This window comes from Sebastes fasciatus, chromosome 10 (genome assembly GCF_043250625.1).
Source record: "Sebastes fasciatus isolate fSebFas1 chromosome 10, fSebFas1.pri, whole genome shotgun sequence".
In the NCBI taxonomy this organism is placed as follows: Eukaryota; Metazoa; Chordata; class Actinopteri; order Perciformes; family Sebastidae; genus Sebastes; species Sebastes fasciatus.
Window position 1 is genome coordinate 16,799,377 of NC_133804.1, and position 24,156 is coordinate 16,823,532.

At 38.2% G+C, this 24,156-nt stretch overlaps 2 protein-coding genes across 2 annotated transcripts; both read left to right on the forward strand.

Moving 5' to 3' along the window:
- Positions 1-806: 806 nt before the first annotated feature.
- Positions 807-13,586, forward strand: LOC141775319 (atlastin-3-like). Its single transcript, XM_074648566.1, has 14 exons — positions 807-945; positions 4,009-4,231; positions 4,959-5,093; positions 5,908-6,012; positions 6,097-6,147; positions 7,443-7,499; positions 7,605-7,697; positions 7,785-7,923; positions 8,033-8,160; positions 8,241-8,297; positions 8,388-8,459; positions 8,602-8,793; positions 8,993-9,232; positions 11,251-13,586. Exons 2-14 carry the CDS (start codon positions 4,028-4,030, stop codon positions 11,305-11,307), a joined length of 1,530 nt encoding a protein of 509 aa, XP_074504667.1. The 5' UTR covers positions 807-945; positions 4,009-4,027; the 3' UTR covers positions 11,308-13,586.
- A 5,401-nt stretch (positions 13,587-18,987) lies between these two features.
- On the forward strand, positions 18,988-24,109 carry cfl1 (cofilin 1). The gene is made up of 4 exons (XM_074648568.1): positions 18,988-19,170; positions 22,498-22,808; positions 22,898-22,974; positions 23,113-24,109. Exons 1-4 carry the CDS (start codon positions 19,003-19,005, stop codon positions 23,223-23,225), a joined length of 669 nt encoding a protein of 222 aa, XP_074504669.1. The 5' UTR covers positions 18,988-19,002; the 3' UTR covers positions 23,226-24,109.
- Positions 24,110-24,156: the final 47 nt, after the last annotated feature.

Genomic DNA, 24,156 nt, shown 5'->3' on the forward strand with positions numbered 1-24,156 from the left:
TGTGTGTATATATATATGTATATATGTGTATATGTATGTATATGTATACGTGTGTATATGTGTGTATATGTGTGTGTATATATATACATATATATATATATATATATATACGTATATATATATATATGTTTTCATCATCTATACATCATCTATCCAGTGTTGTTGTTGTGTGTATATATATATATATATATATATACGTGTGTATATATGTGTATATGTGTGTGTATATATATATATATATATATATGTGTGTATATATGTGTATATGTGTGTGTGTATATATATATATATATATATATATATATATATATATGTGTTTTCATCATCTATACATCATCTATAGTGTTGTTGTTGTGTATATATAGATATATATATCTATATATACATATAGATATATATATATGTGTGTGTGTTTTCATCATCTATCCAGTGTTGTTGTTGTGTATACATAAGAATTTAACCATTAGAGGGCGTAACAATCAGATTTACTGGACCAAGCACAGTCTGATGGATATTTACACGGTATGCCCTCAAAGACATGTTGCTAAACTACAACGTGTTTTTGATACACGGAAATATTTTGAATAGGATTTAAATACGCGCAAAACAACGTGTTGTTCAACACGACCTGTCCGGTAGTTCCGTATACGTAACTTTATATCTAAAAACTACATTTCTAACAGCTGTGAGGCATGCTTGCTATAAGGTAGAGGCTGGCACACTGGGTAGTGTAGTTCGTAGACAGACTACAGTACAAGCAGGAAACCACACAGAAAACTACATTTCCCAGATGACGTTGCTGCAGACTGAAGACGGAAGTGGTGTGAATTTCTTGGTGGAAAAAAGTTCTCATCGTTGTTTTCATGCCAGTGTAGAAAACAAAGTCACTACAGTCGTCTCTCCTCTTGTATGAGATTGTGTTGAAGCTCTTTGAAGACACCAAAGGTAATATAACACTGTGAAACAGCTGCTAAAGCAAAAATATACGCTATTATCAAGATGGATGGCATTTTAAAAGATTGCTAAACCGTTGGTTGTTGTAACCGTCGTTTCCTTTAACGGCTACTAACGGCTACCAACGGCTACGCGTTAGCCTTTTAGACTATTATTAGCTACAGCCGTTAATTAGCCAAAGAGCCCGTCAACACGTGTGTGCTTTAGCTAGTTATCTAGCTGTTGAACTCCTCAAAATGCATCTACATTATGTGTTTTAGCTTAGCCACACTGGCACAACCATGGGTGTATAAAAATAAACGGTTGCCAACGTAGCCAACTGTCAAGTAGCCGTTGCTAAGATACAAGCGACCGTTAATTATAGAGAAGGTTGGTTACTGCTGAGTTTAGCTTGTGGTACTTGCTCACAACAAAGTGCTGGCAGATTATAAAACATGGTTTAGTCTCAAAGCTGCAGACTTGTTTTCTACATTGCAGCACATTCCCTGCAGAGAAATGCCTGGCATGCTGCTGCTGCTGAGAGCCACACCTTTTTTGAGGTGGAGTAGTTTTTTTTGGTGAAAGGAGAGAGAGAGAGAGCTTTGAGTGGTATAAACTGTGTGCACCTCCCTGTTAGTCATCATGGGAGAGAGAGGACGCCCTCCTCAGAGAGCAGCAGCAACAATGAAGTCCATTGAGGCAGCTAAAAATGAACAATGAAGTGTGTTGGAGAGCATGGTGAATCCACTAAGCTGCAGGCAAAGCAGCATGACACCCATAAGAGCAAAGCCACACAGATAAATATTGTGTCTGATGTGAAGGGTCAGTGCATGTCTAAGTTGAAACTGGGAAATCTGATTGCTTCTAGGTCTTCCATTAATGTTTTAAATTCATCAAAAGTAGAGTCAATTGGGAGCTGTCTGTGTTTCTGAATATTTTCACTTCACGTTGGCTTCAAACACTTGATTTTAATGTGTTTTGTATGATATGCTATGTATTTATTTTGCATTTGTTTTATGTTGTGGCGTCTGAAACTTTAATGTATGTTTAAATGCTGCTGTCTTGGCCAGGTCTCTCTTGCAAAAGAGATTCTTAATCTCAATGAGTACTACCTGGTTAAATAAAGGTTAAATAAAGGTTTAATAAATAAAAAAATAATACATTTTTAGGCACAGGCGAAATGGTATTTATGAGTAAACAGCTTTGGGTGGGGATTAGCATCCAAATCTCATATCTTAGTGACGCTGGAAAGAAAATCTGTTTACTGGCTCAACAGAGTGACCTTTAAGGAATTTAACCTTTAGGCCTACAACTCAGGGCTGCTGTCACGTTTTACTAACATGTTTTGCACTATGGAACTGTGATGCTGGAAACTTGAATGTCCCTCGGGATCAATAAAGTTACTATCTATCTATCTATCTGTTAGTAAAACGGCAGTAAAAAAGTTAGTAGTACAGAGTACAAAGTACAAAAAAATATACCAGATATAAAAATACAAGGAGATGAAGAAAACTGTTAAAACTGAATATAGTGAAGGGTAGCAGCTGTGATACACGACTATTAAAAAAGTGAATATAGTGCAGAAGAGACTGTTAAACATTAATATAGTGCAGGGTAACTCCAGTAGCTTAGTCTATGAAAGTGCACTCTGTGCATTATTGATTAATCTACTGTGCATTATTGATTAATCTACTGGTTATTTTTTATTAGATTTCTTGTGGCAAATTTATTTTGAATAATTTCTGCTCTGGTCATGGGCAGACAATGACTCTATTGTGAAATTACAAGTAACTAAAGCCTAATCAATGTCTTAGAATTGCTTGTGAACCAGCCAACACAAAAAATACCAGATTTTTTATTTATTATTAATATTAGAGTATTTCTAAAGTTATTCAAGAGTTATTCTTCAAGAGTCTTTATAATAACTGAAAATCTAGAAAAAATAGCACCTCTACACATGTGTGAAACTGTAACGAGCAAACGTGTGATGATTGTGTTTGGTAAATATATATGTATATGTATATTTGAATCTAATAATTCTTTATTACAGACGAAAAGTGATTTTTGAGCAATAACTTAGAGCTGGCATAAAAATACTTGATTAATCAAGAAATGATCAAGAAAATATGTAAAAGATGAACTATTTCCACTTTCCTAATGTGATTATTTGCTACTTAAGTATGCTTTATGTCATTGTAAATTGATATTTGTTTGGCGGTATGGACTATTAGTGGTCACCCTGGACATTTTTCACTTTTTGTGACAAGTTATACACCAATGGCTCTCAAACTTTTTGGGGCCAGGGAGAAAATCTTCCAAGGACTCCCTCATAATCGTAATATAAATTAATCATATGTTTACTATGATTTGTACTCTTTGATGTCATTGGAACTATTTGTATTCTAAAACTTTTCAACCTAAATACTTCTGTTTCATAGTGATAAACAGAAACACATTTCAATTTGAATCATCTTAATTCCACTTATATACTTTTAATCAGACGGTCATTTTATTCAAATTGCATTTGGACTTAACTTGACAGCATTTATACTTTCCAAGTAATTTATCTTAAAAGCTTTCAGAAAACAAATAGTAGCAAGACTGGCATAGTCCTAATAAATCCAGACATTTAAAATTACCAGTCTAAGGTTGACTTTCAGTAAGTGCATCAACTTAAAAATAATGAACTCTTTTCTGTGTGTCACAATCAAGGTTGGAAATTAGCACCAGCCAACAGCCAAATGCTGGTAAAATAACTGACTGCTAGGTTTGCTTCACTCACTAGCCAAAAAACAACAACAACGGTAATTTATTAAGTGGCTGGTAGATTTTGTAATCCACCGGCCACAGTGGCAGATGGACAAAAAAGTTAATTTCCAACACTGGTCACACACATATCAGAGTTTCTATTTGCCCAAAGCTAACATGGCTGGGAGTAATGGACACAATATGCTTATTTTATTGGTGCAAATGGTCCCCATTTGTAGATATGCACTTTTTAAAAAAACAGTCATTAGTAGCAGCTCTAGAATTGCTCCAGTACTAATATGATGCTGTTGTGTGTGATGTTCACAGGGACCAGTACTTCGTAAGGATGGGGAGTGAACCACATCCAGTTCAGATCGTCACAGTGTGTAAGGAGGAGCACTCCTTTGCTTTGGACACAGAGGCTTTGGCTCGGGTTCTGTTGGCCCCTGAGGTCCGAGACAAAAATGTGGTGGTGCTGTCGGTGGCTGGAGCCTTCAGAAAGGGAAAGAGCTTCCTGCTTGACTTCATGCTCCGCTACATGTACAGAAATGTGAGTCGCACTCTGTAACATAATCTTTCAGTATCTCACTTCTCCAGACATTATATCGTACTCCCCATATCTGTCTACTGTATTCAGATGCTGAAATATTGTCTTGTTAACTAATGAACGTTAATGATACTGACCAGTTTCTCCTCTTGTGTTGAAGGTGTGATAACCTGAAAAATCACTAATAGTCTGTGATTGAATGGCCCATTATTGCCCATCCCTGCTGTAACTAACTAGTTTACTTAAAAGGAATATTTGAGAATTAAGTCATGACCTACTAAGGAGTGGTGTCTGTTAATGCCCTCAGGTTTTTTTTGTACATATCTTGTAAACTTAGCTAATGCATGGCATTATATTTACTGTGCTCATTGACAAATGTCATTGATTTTGGTAACTCATTACCTTTGCTGCAGTGCCACCATCAGGCCAAACGTTGGCCACCATTTCATGTTTTTGCGTGTAACCAGTGCAGTCAAAAGAATAGCTAACTGGAGAGATAATTACGACCTTACTAAGGTCGACTAGCACTTTTTTGTGTTGTAAATCATGCAGAACAGCTGGAGTTTCTATTAACAGTTCAGGGTGAAATGTGTGCAGCTGCTACTATATTTTTCAGGATTATTGCAAATACATGACATGGCATGTTTACATTTTTTGAATAAGGAGAATTCACGGAGAAGCCCCAGCCTGCCCCTGACTGATCCAGAAAGTGTAATTTGTATTTCTGCAGGGGGATGAAAACTGGCTGGGTGATGATGATGAGAAGCTGACTGGATTTTCTTGGAGAGGGGGTTCTGAACCAGAGACAACAGGCATCCAGCTGTGGAGTGAAGTTTTCCCCATCCAAAAGAGTGATGGAACAGAGGTACTTATGATATATCTGTTTATTTGTATACCATATGTATGTACGTGTGTTGTCCGATGTTTACATGTAACGGAAAAACTACAGTAAAATCAAGAAACATAGTATTTAGAACTTAGATAATTATGTCAAATAATATCTATGAACGGTCTACTTGGGTCATTATCTTATTTGTTTCCTCATATTTTCCTCTTATTGATCTTTTCACCTTTCATTTTTGTAGCTACACCTTTTCTGTTTGTTTTGCAAAAAAAAATTATTGGATACAAATTAGTCAACAACAATTTTTATAATTAAATAAAAGTTCAATTTGGGATTATTTTCTTTTTTTCTCTCTGTTTTATATCTATGTCAATTGTATTTTATTTTATTTTTTTTCATTTTTGAATGTTGTTTGAATAAAACAAGCAATCTGAACATGTCACCTTGGGTTCTGGGAAATTAGCATTTTATACACTAAACAATGAATAAATTGATAGAAAAATATATAATTATAATATTATAATAGAAACAACTGTTTTTTGTAGCCCTGCATGTTAGGCAGTTTTGATCCAAAAAGAACTCTTATGCTACGGATGAAGATTAGAGTGGGGGGAATGGAGAAACCATACCTTTATCTCTAAACAAGCCATAATTTGCCTGTAACTTACTCAAAATTTTACATCACTTAATTAACATAAAGTTAATTATTATTAATATATATTAATTTTGCAGGATTTATTCTATCTAACAACAGGTACATTTCTAACAGAAATTGGAATATAACAACACTAGTCACACAGTGTTAATGTCATATGCTGCGTTTTGTGTCCTGTAGGTGGCAGTAGTGTTGATGGACACTCAGGGAGCCTTTGATAACGAGTCCACCGTGAAAGACTGTGCCACCATCTTTGCCCTCAGCACCATGACCAGCTCAGTGCAGGTGACGGATCTCCTCTGATTGTCACTGATTTCATAATTTCTCATTATTCTTATGATGTATGCTGACATAGTTTCTATTTTGTAGATCTACAATCTGTCACAGAACATACAAGAGGACGACCTGCAGCAGCTACAGGTCTGTTTACATTACTATTGCACATGTGGGCAGCGCGTGGTGGCTACCTCACTGAACTACTGCGTCTCTCACGCGTGTGGCGTCCACACAGACATTGTTGCTGCTGCTATACTGCTCCTACCAGCCCTTTCTTTCTACATAGAGTTCAGTTTACCTTTCATAATGGCCATTTCATTTCATTAAAAATGTAAAAAAATGGGCGAGGCCCCGAATCTCTAGAAGAGATGCAGGCGACACGCAGTCGAGCTGCGCCTGAGCCGCGCTGCTCATGCAGGCAATGTGGCTGCTCTAACCTGTTTACATGGCTGCCGAAATAAAAAACTGATGGCAGAGGCTGCCATGCAAGGTGCAAACCTGCTCATCCGGATCTAATCTAAATACTCATTCACACACCAATGGCACAGCCTTCAGGACCAATTTGGGGTTCAGTATCTTGCCCAAGGACACTTCAACATGCGGCCTGGAGGAGCAGGGGATTGAACCTCCGATCTTTCGATTAGTGGAAGACCATCTCTACCTCCTGAGCCACAGCCTATGTGCTGAATTGTTATTTATTCAAATAATGGTATCTGATACCAGATCCAGCTATTTGAGTGCGTATCAGGCCCATGTCAGTATTGGTATCGATGCATCTCACTTCCTAATATTAGGTGCTCTCCAGTAGGGTTTAATCCCAGGAAACAGAATTCCAGGGAATACACATCCAAACTATTTCCCGTTTCCAGAGAAGATAAAATAACTGTATACCAGAAAAACTAGTTACGTTCTAAGTATAAACCAAAAAGGCTGATGCATACAAAATATAGGTATGACTCCAGAAACACGGAAATCCTTCACGCGCAGCTGCGTCACAGCCTGAATGTGGTGCAGCTGCACCTGATGGATTCAGGTCGGCAGCAACCACCAGCTTCTGAACAGGATATAGAATCCAGCTCAGCTTAATATAAAGACTTTGAAAACGCTAAATTACTTGCTTTAACAAATTAAGTTTGTTTATACAATTCAAAATTGTCAAATATCTCTTCCATGAGGCTTTTCTCAGCAGACAGATTACAGGCAAAATCATATTCCTCGCAGCTAAAGCAAAGTTTAAGCTTCATGTAAAGTTTATGTTATCAATCAATTTATTTGTCACACGAAATCATACACAAGTCAATTAACCGGGATTCCCAGGATAGTGTGCTTCTGCTCACGGGACAGAAAATGTCTAATTTTTGGTAAAAGTATTAATCCCCGCTCTTCAGATTTTTGCTTCTCTGTATTAACTTTGCATAATGGCCGCCTCCTCCTCACAGCTGTTCACGGAGTATGGTCGTCTTGCCATGGATGAGATCTTTCTGAAGCCCTTTCAGGTAAGAGAAACCACAAGATGTGATGCATTTGTTGCTGATTTATTGGATTGTTGCTCTGTTTTATGTGAATTCTGTAATTTAACACCTTTCATTTTCCTCCTACAGTCTCTGATGTTCCTAATCAGGGACTGGAGCTTTCCCTATGAGTATACCTATGGGTTTAAAGGAGGCAAAGAATTCCTGGATAAACGGTTACAGGTACTAATTCTGTCTCGTTGATTTGACAGAATATAATAAATACACTTGGATGAGTTTGGGATTTCACCTTACTATTCATTTCTAAAGGTTAGTGAGACCCAACATGAGGAGCTGCAAACAGTGAGGGATCACATCCACTCATGCTTCACCAACATTTCCTGCTTCTTGTTACCTCACCCTGGGTTGAAAGTGGCCACCAGCCCTGTTTTTGAGGGTCAACTTGGTGGTAAGAGCCATTTTCCATGCTATTCTACAGTGTTTAAGTTGTTTTTTTTAGCAGAATGCCCAATATACTGAGTGCTGTCCTGACTTTTGCTGTATATTTATTTTGTCAGCCGTTACCCCCGAGTTCAAAGAGCAGCTGAAGAGCCTGATCCCCAAACTGCTGAATCCCGAACATCTGGCTGAGAAAGAAATAAATGGAAACAAAGTCACTTGCATGGGCCTGCTCGAGTTCTTCAAGGTAACAACTTCTCCATCTGAGTTTTCCAGCTAACCTCGAGCCGTTTTTCATATCTAAAATTGAAATTTTTGTCTTACCAGGCTTACATCAAGATTTACCAGGGAGAGGACTTGCCACAGCCAAAGACTATGCTCATGGTATGTGCAGGATTAACAGAAGTTTTAAATAGAGGTTTTTTTTTTGTTTTCAGTCCAATACATTTAACATGTGCCTGTTTGTCTCACCAGGCTACAGCAGAGGCCAATAACCTGGCAGCCGTGGCAGCAGCCAAAAATCTGTATAACAAGAACATGGAGAGGGTGGGTTCACTTACATGTGAAAGACGATGCATTAACTACACCTCTGCACTCTGTTTGTTAATCATTATGGGATATGGAAACACCATGAGAGTGGTATTTTCATATAATCCTGACTACAAACGCTCTTTATTTCCTCTCTTAGGTGTGCGGGGGAGACTTGCCCTACGTGAATCCCGACTCTCTGGTGGAAAAGAATACATTTTTCTGCCGAGAGGCTCTTCACAGCTTCTCCTCAACCAAGAAGATGGGCGGACAAGAGTTTTGTGACCGTTACCAGGAACAGCTGGAAAGGGAGCTGGAGGAAACGTGGCAGTCACTCGCCAAGCACAATGAGGTAAGAAACTATTCCACATAAACATGAGATAACCTTTATGCCTGTTTGACATTGAAATGATCACCTACTTCAGTTAGTAAAACAGTGAAGTTGTTGTCCATATAAATGATTCTGTTGTAGTGTATTATTACTGCATGCATTGCTGTTTATGGCAGTGGTATTGTTTCTTAATCATCTGTTTTTCTCTTTTCTGTAAAAGTCAAAAAACCTCTTCAGCGCCTTCCGGACACCTGCAGTGCTGTTTGTGCTGGTGTGCCTCCTCTACGTGCTGTCAGGCGTGTTGCTCTTTGTTGGCCTGTCTACCTTTGCCTTGGTGTGTGACTGTACTCTGGGCGTGGTCATGATGTCCATGCTGACGTGGGCCTTCATCCGCTACTCCGGTCGGTACCGGAATGTAGGGGGAGCCATCGACCAGGCCGCAGGCGTCGTCCTAGAGCAGGTGAGAATAATGGGGCTGATTTGTGTCTATATGGCTTTTAGTGCCTTGTCGTTCTGTCATTATAGCCTTTTTTGTCAATGCATGTATCAATAAAAGTCACTAGAGAGAGCAATTGATTTTGAGAAGACCAAAAATGGCATCCAGCAATCTTATCGTTCTAAGCTGGATTTGGCATTGATTTCCTATGGGGAGAGCGGTGCCATCCGACTAGGCGGACATGCTACCCTTTGCGTGGGGCATGGCTCGAAATTGCCATAGCAGGAGGTGTATGTTTGGATTTTAGCTTGTAAACCTGTGAAAAAACAAAGAATGTGGTTGAGGTCTGATTATTCATTTAACCCTTCTCATCCTGATTGAACAAGGCAGGTGAGGGAGGCCTGTGTCGAGGCCGTCAGTCCTCAACAGCTCCACATTAGGTCACTGTTTTCACCAAACCACACCCACGTAGACCGATCCAATCACATGTTAATGTTTAATTTAAATCTGTCTAGTAACTAAACCCCACCCACATATTCTGTTGTACATGGAAATACGTTTCACTGTGACTTTAACTATTGCAACCCCATTCACATAACATTTAGTCATTAAAATCTGTTTATTTTTAAACCTTTTGATTAGATAACATTCACAATTAAAAGACACAATTAAAAAAAGTATAAGCTGAATCCAAACTCAACTGAGCACACAGAAAATTAAACTAACAATGGTGAGCGTCTAAAAGCCCTCAGAAACCGTTTAAAGTTCATTCTGAAGTTCACTTGCACAAAACCAGAAGTCACTCTTCCTGACAGAGGTTTAACTTATAACGGATGAGGCTGAGAGGTTTCAGAGACTTAACCACAACCAGATAAAAACGGAAGTCAGCGACTGTTGCAAGAAACACTTCACACAGTATACCAGCTTACTTAACTTACGGCCTGCAGGCCAATGGGGACATTTTGTATTACTTTTAATGTAAATGAGGTGCCAGAGTGCATAAAAAAGCATCAAAATAGACTAATAGAGCTTGTTTATATATAAAAGAAAAGTGCCAGGGTAAGATCCCCCAGACCCTCCAACAGAGGTACAGGCTGAGCCCTGAATGTCCTTCAAATGAATTTGAATGCCAGTTTTGGGCCTTTTAATGTTTATTCATTTTATCTGATAAATGTTACTATTATTGTTTATTAACTGCCCCCTGGCCTCCTGTCATTTTGAAAATGTGGCCCCCGGGCAAAGCAAGTTGAGTATCCCTGCAGTCAATCTAGGAACCCATCGGCTTCCAGTCTGACAACAATAAGCCTCTGAGGGCAAAGGGCTGTATTTCTGGGGTTCCGGTGTAGCCAGCAATATCCAAACCAAGACTTCCTCTTCTGTGCGCCGTTCATTGTTTACAGTTCGATTAGCAACTTGAGATGCGACACTGGAGTTGGAGTTGAGGGACGACGTGTAGGACTGGATTGTTTCATAAGTAGCCAGTTTAAGAGCTAATTTTAAACCAATAAAAAAGCTAAATCATCAGACGATAGCTGGTGGGTTCCTAGATTGCATTTCAGCCAATGCGTTCCACCTCTTTTGCTCTCCACACGGACTGTTTACCTTCATTCAACCAAATCTTGCTCGAACATGATTGGTCAACAAATGGAAATGCTTTCGATGCCAAAATCGGGTCGCGTTGCCTACAGATTCTACATATGAATGCAGATTCTGTTTATATTTAATTTGCAGCCAAGGCACCTAGACTATGGAATGACCTGCCTGAGGAGATCAGGGCTGCAAACTGTTGTGTCTTTTGAATCAGAAATCTTTGTTTTAAAAAGCAATTCCTAAATTCAAAATAGTGAGGGATTGAGGTCACGTGCTATAGACCTATTCCATATTTATACTGTCTGGTACCACTGACTGTGTTCACATTTCTAAAGTGTTCTATAGATTTCAGAAGTGACAGATAAAAAAAAATAAAAATTAACTTGACTATTTCAGACCCTGCCTGCAGTATACCATCAAATTAATTGTCTTTTCCTCTCCTCTGTTTTCAGGCCACCGTGGTAATGAACAAGTCGAGAGGCACCCTTGACACAAAGAAATCCAGTTAAAGGACCTCTGGACTATCGTAATCTCGATGCAATGCTACCAGCGCACAACACAAGCACACATTCAGCACTAAAGCCTTATCACGCCACCCATTGGAACAAACATGCAGCTCAACCACATTGGCACAGGGTACAAACATGATGCCAATTCACCAGCATCTTTATTATGCACGTTACTCTGCCTGGTAAATTCCAGGCTTATATAAAGGTGACTGGAGTTAAACCACCCCGATCCCTCTTATAGATACTTCATGTCTTAAATTGACACTGCCATCATTTTACGAGTTTACAATTGGTCTTAATAGACAAGTCGATGTTTACCTTTAAACTTATAAAACACTTACTTGGGTGTATATTGTTCAAACGGGGGAAGTCAGGGTGATTTTCAAACAAAGCTTCTGCAGTATATCTTATTACCTTTAAAAAAGCTGGCTTTAAAGCTTATGCATTTATACATATTTCTTTGTGGCTATATTTTTTTACTTTGTGGCCTTATACACATTCCATTCTGTTTGTAGATTTGCTTTATATTTGATATAAACTAGCATTTCTAGAAGGGTGATCTGTCACTACTTTGAAAGGAGAAGAGCATACGCACTTTCTATATAGCATAGTACATTTTGGCATATAATGGGAGCTCAGTTGAATCTCATTTGTTTCTCTGCCGTTTATTCCTTGATGGAAATGTGTTACACTTTGTAGATTTTGATACTATACTCTAGACTCTTCTAGCGAAATTATATATAGGAACTTGTATTCTGCAACATTGTCCAACTCCAAAGAGAAGACGTTATTGGAATACTCAGCAACATAATAAAACTATAGCGACCAGTCAGCCAAAGATTAAGCTTTAAATATTTAAATTATACGTAAGCCTTGTCCTCAGTGAGAAAAACACTTTGCCACTCAAACATTGCAAGTATAAAACATACATGTAAGGGATAATGTACAGCGAGCAAATAACAAGCAGCATGTTTGAATAGAAAACCCAAGTAACAAGCACTAGAAATCTAAAGAAAAGAGGACTGAGTGGCTTTGTGTACACATCTCAGACTGCAGCACTTGGACAGATTGTGATCATATTTGGTAGTGTTCAAAAATTACATGTAGTCATGTTTGCACCTTAGAAATGAATCCCTGATGTAATATTTTAGCGAACATTTGTAGCCTGTGCAAACAGCTCCACTGTGAGAAAACACTGTGATCCATCACTGTGATGCATCATTCACATTGGTGATCTGGCTGCAGCTAGAACTATTACTGTTTCACAGTGACTCATTCTCCATAACGGTTTTAATGTGATCATTAGTAAACTCTATTAGAAAACTTTGTCAATGTAAAACTTCTCTTTCAATTTGACAAATGGTTTCTTTTTGGTAAAATAATCACTATACGCAGCCATCAATCCAGCTTGAAATCATTGCGTGCTTGGGTCAGAGCTTTGCTTCAAATATAATTGCATGTAATGGTTGCATAACGTATAATGAAACCATATTACAGAAAAGGAAAAATAATCAATTTGGACTTGTTTCTTAGTTCCTCGTTTACCTGCAGCCATTTAACCAATCTGCCGTATTTTTCCAAAATCAGTCTTACAGGGAATTAAATAGGTTGACTGCACAGTGGATTTATTAGGTTTTAGTTTCCCTTCGTGGGGCCAAGCTCAGGCCAACTCAGAATGAATCAGGCATTGGATTAAAGGACTCTGATTATTTCCAACTATGCCCTACATCTCTGAATATGTATGGTGGATTCTTTCAGAAACATTGGACTGGAGAAGTGGAATGGCAAGCATTTAATATAAAAAATGAGGCCTTTTAAATGCCACAAGATTGTGTGACCTGAGAATGATACTGTATGTAGTCTGTAATGATTTTTGCATTGTGCACTTCAACGACTAATCTTATATTTCCTATACCTAATACAGAGTGGACACACAAAAAGCTGATAAACATGCTTTAATCTCATAGTGATTCCATACTCTAAATCGTAAGAATGTAAGGCCAAAAAAGAAATATGGAGAATGAGAGACTCTCAATCCTTGATTTTTAACATCATTTTGCACATTCCATGTTTGTCCCTTTCCACAAGAGGAAGAAACAAGCACTTTCTATTGCACTCCCCCTCCTCTTTGGTGCTTTTTGCACACAGCTCATTCCAAAAGTACAGTAAATGCATGCAATATTGTAGTTACAGGCTAATGTAATCATCTATTGCAGGGGTAAGGTGGCCTTGAGTCGAGAAAATGCTGTTTTCTAAAGAATAAACAAAGCTTGAAACAATTAATGCGCCTTTTCCAATCCATTCCTTCATTTTATTTTTAAAAAGTGGCACCAGGCATGAAACTGAGTCATAAAGGTTGTACAAAACTGAAAAGAGGATATAGTTTGACGTCTCTTACCACACAGTTCACCATTACAAAGACTCTTTGTGTGATCAAAACCACAGATTATTATTTCTAATTTCACTCATATTTTGCTTTTATTTAATTTAGAGATTTTCATTTCATGTAATTGTGCAGCCACAAAATGTTCTGTTTGATTGCTTTTGAATATTTGATTCAGATTAGATTAAACTTCATTGTCATTGCCCAGAGGAAGTACGAGTACAACAAGATGTAGTTTAGCATCCAACCAGATAGCGCACAACAATAGCAAAGTGCATAAATATATTATACATATGAATTGATTGTACAGAAATAACAAACCAATATGGAATATGTATGGTATATGATATAACTACGATATATACATTTTAAACAATATGTAAACTACAATATGAGTAAATGTAGCTATGTCCAGTAATCTAATAAAAGCAATGAACCATTACACAGTATATAATACCACCTACTGTAGCTGCTGCACATACTTTATATATCTCAGCATATTCATATATACCAATTGCTGTTTATTCTATATATTCTGTTTATTCTATATATTACTATGCACTTTACTGCTTTTTGCACTTCTGGTTAGATGCAAACTGAATTTCGTTCTCAGTGCTTGTACTCTGCAATGATTATACAGTTAAATCTAATTTAAATATGTATGAGCAATAACAATAGGCATTATTATATGTACAGTAGGATGTGTGGATTTTATGTGCAGTTTAAACAAAAATCTAAAGAAAATAAGATGACACCAGAATATTTTATATTCTGTTCGCTATGCTGTAAAACTTTTTGTCGGGGCTGTCACTTGACTAAAATACTGAATCGTTATTTATTGCATGAATGTCCATACTTAATCGCATTTTTTATCTGTTCAAAATGTACCTTAAAGGGAGATTTGTCAAGTTTTTAATATTCTTATCAACATGGGAGTGGACAAATATACTTGTTTTTTACAAATGTATGTATATATTTATTATTGTAAATCAATTAACAACACAAAACAATGACAGATATTGTCCAGAAACCCTCACAGGTACTGCATTTAGCATAAAAAATATGCTCGAATCATAACATGGCAAACTAAAGCCCAACAGGCAACAACAGCTGTCAGTGTGTCAGTGTGCTGACTTGACTATGGCTTATATATTATCGTAAAGTGGGCATGTCTGTAAAGGGGAGACTTGTGGGTACCAATAGAACCCATTTTCATTCACATATCTTGAAGTCAGAGGTCAAGGGACAAAATTTAGCATGAGTTTTGAGCATTATTTAACCTCCTTCACATGGTTGACATGGTTGGTGCTAATGGATTCATTAAGTTTTCTAGTTTAATATGATACCAGTAGCTTCACTCTAGCTTTAAAGGAGAAATATTATAAAAAAGTGAGATTTTCATGTTTTTTTTATTATAAAGCAGGCTTAAATCCTATATAAATACTGGGTAAGAATCGCAACGCTCAATCCACAGGGAAATACACACAGCCCGTATTCAGAAACAGTGCATTTGAAACAAGCTGTCAGGATTTCTGTCCATTTGTGATGTCACAAATATACAATATTTAGACCCTTTACGCAGTTTTAAACATAAACATTCTAAATGTGTCCAAGTTTATTCCTGGTTGCAGTGTATGTTAACAACATCAGCTGACAGGAAGTACACATGGACCCAAGCTGTTGCCTAGCACCGCAATTCTGTTGCAATTCCGTCGCAACTCCGTTGAAATGCACTAAAATGGAGCGTTTCAGACAGAGGAAAAGTACAGACATATTCAGACCGACAGTATGAGGAAACTAAAGGGTTTTTTGAACATTACAGCATGTAAACATGTTCTAGTAGAAACACAAAATACAAGTACGAACCTGAAAATGAGCATAATATGGGACCTTTAAAAACTGAGCCTGCTACAACCTATATCACCCAAATCACAAATTGCGTTACAGAAATTAGTGGCGTTAAAATGAATTTGCGTTATTATTGCGTTAACTTTTTACAGCACTACTATTTTGTGAATGTACAAGCCTATACTGACAATATTGGTAACATATGAGTTTTTTTTATTATTGAATTGGTGTTGTTTTTAATGCTTGTTTGGCCACATAATGAATGTGGGTCACATTTTACAGGCTTTGTGTTTACAACCACAGCTATAACCCACATGTCCCACAACAAATAACAGTATGAATTGACCTCAGCTGTTTATATTATGGTTCAAAGTCTTTTTATTGGTATTCTGTACACAATCCAATAAATCACAGACATAATTGTATAAACAAATTATACCACCCCCCATCCCCTATAACAATATTACTCCACCATTAAAAAGCAGAATTTATTTCATAAACAATTACATGTATACATATAAATGAATTGAATCCGATAGAAACACAAACGAAACATACAAAAAAAAAGGAAAGGATCAAAAACTATAATATTAAATATTATTCTATATATAACGTTTATTCTATATATTACTTTGCACTTTACTGCTTTTTGCACTTCTGGTTAGATGCAAACTGAATTTCATTCTCAGTGCTTGTACTCTGCAATGATAATACAGTTGAATCTAATTAAATATGTATGAGCAATAACAATAGGCTTTATTATATGTACAGTATGATGTGTGGATTTTATGTACAGTGTAAACAAAAATCTAAAGAAAATAAGATGACACCAGAATATTTTATATTCTGTCCACTATGCTGTAAAACTTGTTTATATTGAATCGTGATTTATTGCATTATTGTCCATAGTTAATCGCATTTTTTATCTGTTCAAATGTACCTTAAAGGGAGATTTGTCAGGTTTTTAATACTCTTATCAACATGGGAGTGGACAAATATACTTGCTTTATACAAATGTATGTATATATTTATTATTGTAAATCAATTAACGACACAAAACAATGACAAATATTGTCCAGAAACCCTCACAGGTACTGCATTTAGCATAAAAACTATGCTCAAATCAGGCAATTAAAAATAATAATAATAAATAAATAAATAACAAAAACAAAAGCTGTTCATAATATCCTTTTATTCTCTGGAGAAATGTGTGTATTCAGCTCACTGTCCCTCATCCTCCGCCCCCTCTCATCCCACCTCGCATCCTCACACTGACCCTCTGTCTGTGTGTCTCTCTCTCTCTCTCTCTCTCTCTCTCTGTGTCTGTGTGTCTCTCTCTCTCTCCCCTTCAACGCGAGGCCGTGTACAAAAATCTGCTAGAGCGAGTTTCGTGTCCCTTGTTTCCTTATATGGTGATCAGCGTCGCGGCCCGACCCCTCCTCGTGCTTGTGAGCGAGGCGCGCGTGCACTGACCGCCGCCGCCGTTCACCGTTCGCTTCCATATTTGGAAGTGAGTCCAACAAAAAGCCTCACGGAGGGGAGGAGACAGAGGAGGGGAGAGAGAGCGTCATATCTTCGGGGGTACAACGCATGCGCAGTAAAATCTGCTCGTCACTCGACGAAATTGAGCCAATCACAACGCAGCACCGCAGCCCCGGTTACACTGCGCATGCGTCATACCCCTATTCTCAAGACACGTGACCCATCCTCTTTTAATGAGCCTGGATGGGGAGAGTTTCCTCCCATCCTGAAAACCGCTTGACTGGCTGCTGAATGTGGGTTAAAACAGCAGCAGCACAATAGCTTTACTTATTATTCTCTCCTCACGCCATTGGTGTGATCATTAATAGCACGTATCCCCAGCCAGCATTCGTATGTGGGGCCCATGTGGGTCGTAAATGGGCTGAAAAATGGGCCCTATATGGGATTGTCCGTGGGTTCCATAATGACCTAATGTCAATTGCCCACATGGATTCCATGCAGGAGTACACTGGGTGTTATGTGGGCCCCAACTGGGCAACATACCCAAGACCCATCTTGGTCACAGTTTTAAGTTCTATGTGGGTACTACATGGGGACTCCATGGGCTGAAATATGGGTTGTAAGTGGGTTTGTCCACAGTTTCTATGTTGGCCCCATGCACTAATTTCCCAGTAGTGACCTAACTAGGACCCACATGGGTAGCCCACATGGGGAGCCCATTTGGGACCAACTTAGTTGACCCAATCGGGCGCCATTTGTGTTGCCCATTCTGAGCCCATGCACTAATTTCCCATTAGTGACCCACCTAGAACCCACTTGGGTAGACCACATGGGGAGCCCATGTGGGACCAACTTAGTTGATCTAAGTGGGCCCCAGATAAGATGCCCATTTTAGGCCCATACCCACTTGGTACCCAGGTACCCCCAGCATAACCCATGTGAGGCCCACATAACCATGTTGGCTGGGTCCACGTCTTGGAAATACTGAAATGACAATAATGGGGGAAGGATAGCCTCTATAGTCTTTTTTAAAAAATAAATACAAAACAAAACAATCAAGGTATAGCTGCATTTAAAGTTGAAAGGTGTTGTCTGACCAACGGCTTTAATCATAATAATTATATTGTATATCAAGCACTAATTGAGCCCTGTGTTAGATCAATCAATCAATCAACATTTATTTGTATAGCCCTTTACAATAACTAAAAGGATACCCAAAGTGCTTTACATTAACATCAAGAAATAACAGGAAAGAAAAAAACACATAACATATCATAAAATCATAAAAAGGTACATAAAAAGCACAGGGGAAAATGTCACAGCACTACTAGGTATTGAAAGCCAATTTAAATAAAAAAAAGTCTTGAGCTTAGATTTCAAAAGTACTAGGTCAGTGAGAGTGTGCGTAGATTCTTTTCTAATTTTGCACATCATATTATGAAGGATTTGTAGGTTTATTCTACACAAACACATATTCCCATAATGCTCTTCGCCACCCCGTTTGTTTGATTTGTTTATCAGTGCTGGGCGCCACCTCCAAAAGGAAATAAAAAATATTAGTAGAATATCACAGTGAAAATAAAATTTAAATATTGAAAAAGAGGTAAACAAATATTGTTCTCCTTAAATGGTTGTCAATTATGGCCATGTTTAATAACAGTGGTGAATAATATGCTTAAAATGTACCTGAGAATATTATTGTTTTGTTATATTATATATATATTTTATATATATTTATATATTTTTGATTTATTTATTTATATATATATATTTTATATAAATATATATATTTATATATATATATATTTATTTATATTTATATATATATATATATATATATATATATATATAGTGTTTAATTTGTGTGTTTAATATACTGAACTGAAACTAATTAATGATTATATTTGTGTCTCTTTGTGATGACAAAATACATGAATTAATAGTAAACACGAGGCAGCTAAATAAACCCTCTCCGTGCTCTCATGGTTAATAGACATGCGCCCCCGCTCGTGCACGTTGCTCTCTCGTCAGGGGGCGCGCTTTATAGGGCGCGTTCACGTTGTGTATCCAGAGCTCGCACACCGACAATTCATCATCACAGTCCATTCAACATCTACCCAGACACTGACCACTTCAGAGCTGCAGCCATGGTAGGTCTAACACCGTCTTTATCACGCTTTATGTAGCCTCAATGCTTATTCTGACACTTAGTCTCAAGAGGTGGTGGTTTGTGGTTTATAAGTGTTTTATTTTATAGATGATTGTAGCGGTTTAAGCATCAAACGTAGCGAGCCGTTACTGTGCCGCAGGAGCCGTTGTTGCTAACGGCCGGGAGCTAGGCAACCCAACGGCTGTCTGAGCGGCTGTAACAAAGCAGAGCTAACAAAGCATTTTACATTCATCACATTCAGAGAATATGCCAGTTGTGAAATAGTGTTAATACGGTTGTGATAATAAACCGGAAAAACGACGCCATTTCCTTCATCTCCGTGTTTTAGCCGACATTAAAACACGGAAGGGCCTGTTATATCCTGTTAACTAACTGCCGTTGTCATGACGCGGTTAACGGTCGGTTGACGGTTTCTTTCACTGCAGCATGTTAACCGTTATTTCTTCACCTCGTAGACACTTCCACATGATAAACAGCGCTGCTGCTGCTGCGCTGGCAGGTGCAGTTAGCGCCCCGGGGGGCTAACCTCAGCTAACCGTATTGTTAGCTGAGCTAGCTGCGTTAGCAAAGGCAGAAAATGACACCCATAATGGAGGGCGCTAGCTGTGATTTCCTTCTTCTTTGTCTGTACGCGGCTTCCTCATCAACAGTCTGCGTGTCTACGTGCTCTACGTCAGCTCACTATCAATACTGCAGTGATATAAAGGTTGCATGAATATGTAGTTTTATGGCTGAGTAGCTGTGTGACAGTAAATGTGTGAATAGACAGACGGATCCGTTAGAGAGCAGAGCTTCTCCTTATATAGCAAAGCTAGCGCGCACACACGTGTCTGTGCTGCATTCATGGCCCCACCCTGAATTTGGTGCAAAGACCATTTTGTTTGGTTGCTTGTCTTATAACGGATCTGAATTATAACATTTACGTCCCTGGCATTTTCTATCTATGTGAGGAATTTGACATGTATCTTTATTGGGATGTATAGCAAATATATTTGACGTATTTGTGAATATTATGTAAGAGGCAGTGTTGGATCCATTAGCTGAAGCTAACGGGCCGCTCGTCTGTGGATCTCTTCACTGTCGGTACTGCGTATCTGCTTTTAGTTGCGCATCTAATTTGCACACACGTCATGCCATTAAACTACTATATTATACCAGAAAGGGAATAATTGACGCCCTGTTCATTCATACGTAGTGTGCAGACATTATTTGTGTGCATCACTGCAACGCAATAAAACAATTATAGTATCATATATCTATTATATAATACATTTTATACATATTTTTGTAAACATCCAGCTATTGCATTTCATTACTGAGTCTATCTGATATCAACCAAATCTGCACATTTTCCCTTTTGTTTTATTTTAAGAGTTAAAATATAAACCCAGCAGGCCTGTGACTGCTAGTGAAACTGGCTCATAATGAGGCCTTGTTGGTCTGTGTGAAGGAATCCAAAGACTTGACTACATTTATATTGAGTCACTTGAACGTTGACTTTCCCTTGGTTAAGATTAGATAAGAGCTAGAGCTTAGTGATCACCATGGTGATATTAGCTTGCTGCTGCAACAACAACAAGAAATAAACCATATCATGGGAAATGAAGCCAAACTAGGCGGTAGGAAGGAAGAAGAGGAAACCAGAAAGACAGATGTTTGCATAGAGAGAAAAAGGAGAAATGCAAATCACATGATTTCTGAGCATGGCGTAAGAAGGCTGGGCTGTCTCATATGCAAAGAATATACATTTGTGAATCTCTGCAAATATATTTTGGAGACAGATTTGGATATTATGTCCCATGTTCCTTGCAGTTATAGCAAAGTACAATTCTTCTTTTATTGATGCATGAGGATTAAGGAAGTGAGTAAGGTTGTTTTCTGGTTAATTATTACTCTAAAATTCACTGTTATCTCATACAGGTCTTTTACGCCCTGAGCAAATATACAGGGCCTGCCTGTGCTGCTTGGCAGTTGGGTTCCTTTTCCGTCTTTCGTGCCCCATTATTTCCTTCTCATTGTTGTGTCTTTTTTCTCCATTGACACATTGCTGATAGATAGCAGTTTTTGTCTCATGAGACTGCACTTTCCTGTGATGGAGTACCTTAAACAGAGTCAGAAGACCTGATTGAGTGAGTTATGGAGCAGCTGTGACTCTGAGATGCGACTAGTATTCTATATTTCTACAAAAGCCCCATTGTTTGGGACTGAACCCTGCGCTAAAATGCTTAATTCCTGACCCCACCCTCACCCAAATGGCCGTCTTTATGGTAGAGATACATACTGGTCACAGTCACAGAAACTTGGACACACCTGTTAGCTGAACTCATGTTCGAGATGGACTTCGGACATGCAGTACTGGCCACACATTTTATCTCTGTTCTTAAGTATTACTACAGTCTTACCTCATTCATAAGATATGACATTAAAAGGCTGTACTGACGGAATCATCAATGTTGATTTAATTTGTGCTGATAATTGGATAATTTTCTTCTTCCACCACCATGGCTAACAGCTTGATACGGCCACACCTTGCATTTCAATCCTCCTTATCGGTCGGCCTCGTAAGGAGCATTCCTGCTGTGTGTGATAGTCACATGCTGCCCTCTCAGGCCTTTCTTCAGCCTTAGGATGTCTGTATTATTTACTGTACTGAAGTTGTCACTTCTGGCCTGTTAAACACTGGCAACTGTTGCCTCGTATCACTGTGGATTAGGGCTGAAACTAACAATTACTTTCATTAACGTCTGTCAATTATGTTCTAGAGTTATTGTTTGGTCAATTTAGTATCACAATTTTCCAAAGCCCTGGTTGAGATATTCAAACTGCCTGGTTTGACTGACCAGCAGTTCAAAACCTAAATATATTTAGTTTAATATCATAGGACTAAGAAAACCAGCAAATATACGCATTTGAAAGTTGGAATTTTATTTTAATTTTATTTTTTTTTAGTCATTTTTAATTTAAAAAGGGACTTGAGGGATCAGCTGATTATTGATGTGGATCTTGGAAGTGTTACTGTGTCCATTTACATTTTATATATACGTCATAATATTCCCCAAATCAATCCAAAGTGATTCAAGTTCTCTTAATGGATCTTCTGCTTGATCCTGTATAGAAAAATACATTGGAATGAAATTGTTAACTTTTATTGTGTGTAACTATTATAGGTTGTATGCTGCTATATTACCAAAAGTGAAGGTGTGGCATCATCAGTTTGGAATAACACGGGCCGTTGCAGAAATAGCAGCTGCCATGTTAAACTGTAAATACATTAAACTCTTGAGTTAACAGATTGTTCTCCCCACAGGCCTCCGGTGTGAAAGTCACAGATGAAGTTATCGCCGTCTTCAACGACATGAAGGTGCGTAAGGCACAGGCGAACGAGGATGAGAAGAGGAAGAGGAAGAAGGCCATTCTGTTCTGCATGAGCAAGGACCTCAAGAACATTGTCCTGGATGATGGCAAAGAGATCCTGCTGGGCGACTTGGGAACCACCGTCCAGGACCCATACCAGCACTTTGTGAAGATGCTGCCCCCAGACGACTGCCGCTACGCCCTGTACGACGCCACCTATGAGACCAAAGAAACAAAGAAGGAGGACCTGGTCTTTATCTTCTGGTGAGGGCTGCAATTATTGGATATTAAAGGGTCTTTGACCATCATTAAAATTACATTTGGCTTTAATAATATTTCTCCCCGACTCACAGGGCTCCAGAATGTGCCCCCTTGAAGAGCAAGATGATCTATGCCAGCTCAAAAGATGCTATCAAGAGAAAATTTGAAGGTAAATAGCAGAATTTGCTTCATTATAATGACAATAATCTACCATATACTGTATTACATATACCAAAAAAGACATTTATTTCTTTGTCTAAAAAACGTTGTAATGCTGAGATGTTTTAAATAATTTTTTTAATTTCAGGTATTAAGCACGAGTGGCAGGTGAACGGTTTGGAAGATCTGAAAGACCGGCACACCCTGGCAGAAAAGCTCGGCGGCTCGTCAGTAGTCAGTCTGGAAGGTGCCCCTATATAAATACCCCTTCCCCTCCTCCTCCCTGGCTTCGATCGAGGCCTTTCAGACACATCTGTTGGGTTTAGCTGTTCATTCCAGTGTGGTTTGGAGAAGGGCAAAAGCAGAACCAGCACCATTTGCGTGACTCTCGGGGTGGGATATTGTGGGTGGGTTTTGGGGTCAAGTGACAGTTTAAAAAAACAAACAAAAAGAAATTCCACAAATGCAGACTGTCATTCCAGTTCACGCAACATAAAGAATACGAACAAAACAAAACACACACACACAACGGAAAAACATTAAGATACAACTGAGGAAGGATGATGACGTTTAAACTTAAAAATATTGTTCATGTTAAAAGACGGTTTTATTTCTTTTTTCCGGGTTCCATTTGAATGATTGCAGAGAAAGGGACAGACGATAACCTTTTAGTATTCCAACCATTGAATCCTGACATAATTGTTCCAACTACATTTTTTTTTTTTTTGCCAAACTTCTAGTTAAGTTTTGTAAGTGTGTGTAGTTGACTAGTTGTAGTATGAACTAATTTACAAGATGCATCAACATCTTCTCTGGGGGGGGGAACACTGTTAAATATAAATATATTTCTTTTTTGTTTTGTTATTCCATTTGTTTTGTTTTTCTTTTTGAACATGCAAATTCCAAAATTTCCTTTATTTCCAGTTCTGGGTCAGATATCAACGGCATTTGTTGTAGTTAACAGACAACATTCTTTGTATTTGTTAAAAACAGGATCTCCTTGAATTAAAAACTTTGGTGTTATGAAGGTCTGATGGGGAGCGATGTGTATATGAAAGACCAGCGGTCAGAGTTTAGACTGAATATTGAATGGTGGATGTTTTGTATCGTCTCCTTATCTCTAATAAAAAGCACTAAACTACTGACTTGTTCTGCGACTTTCCCACTTTTTTACTTGTGTTTTGTAAAAGCA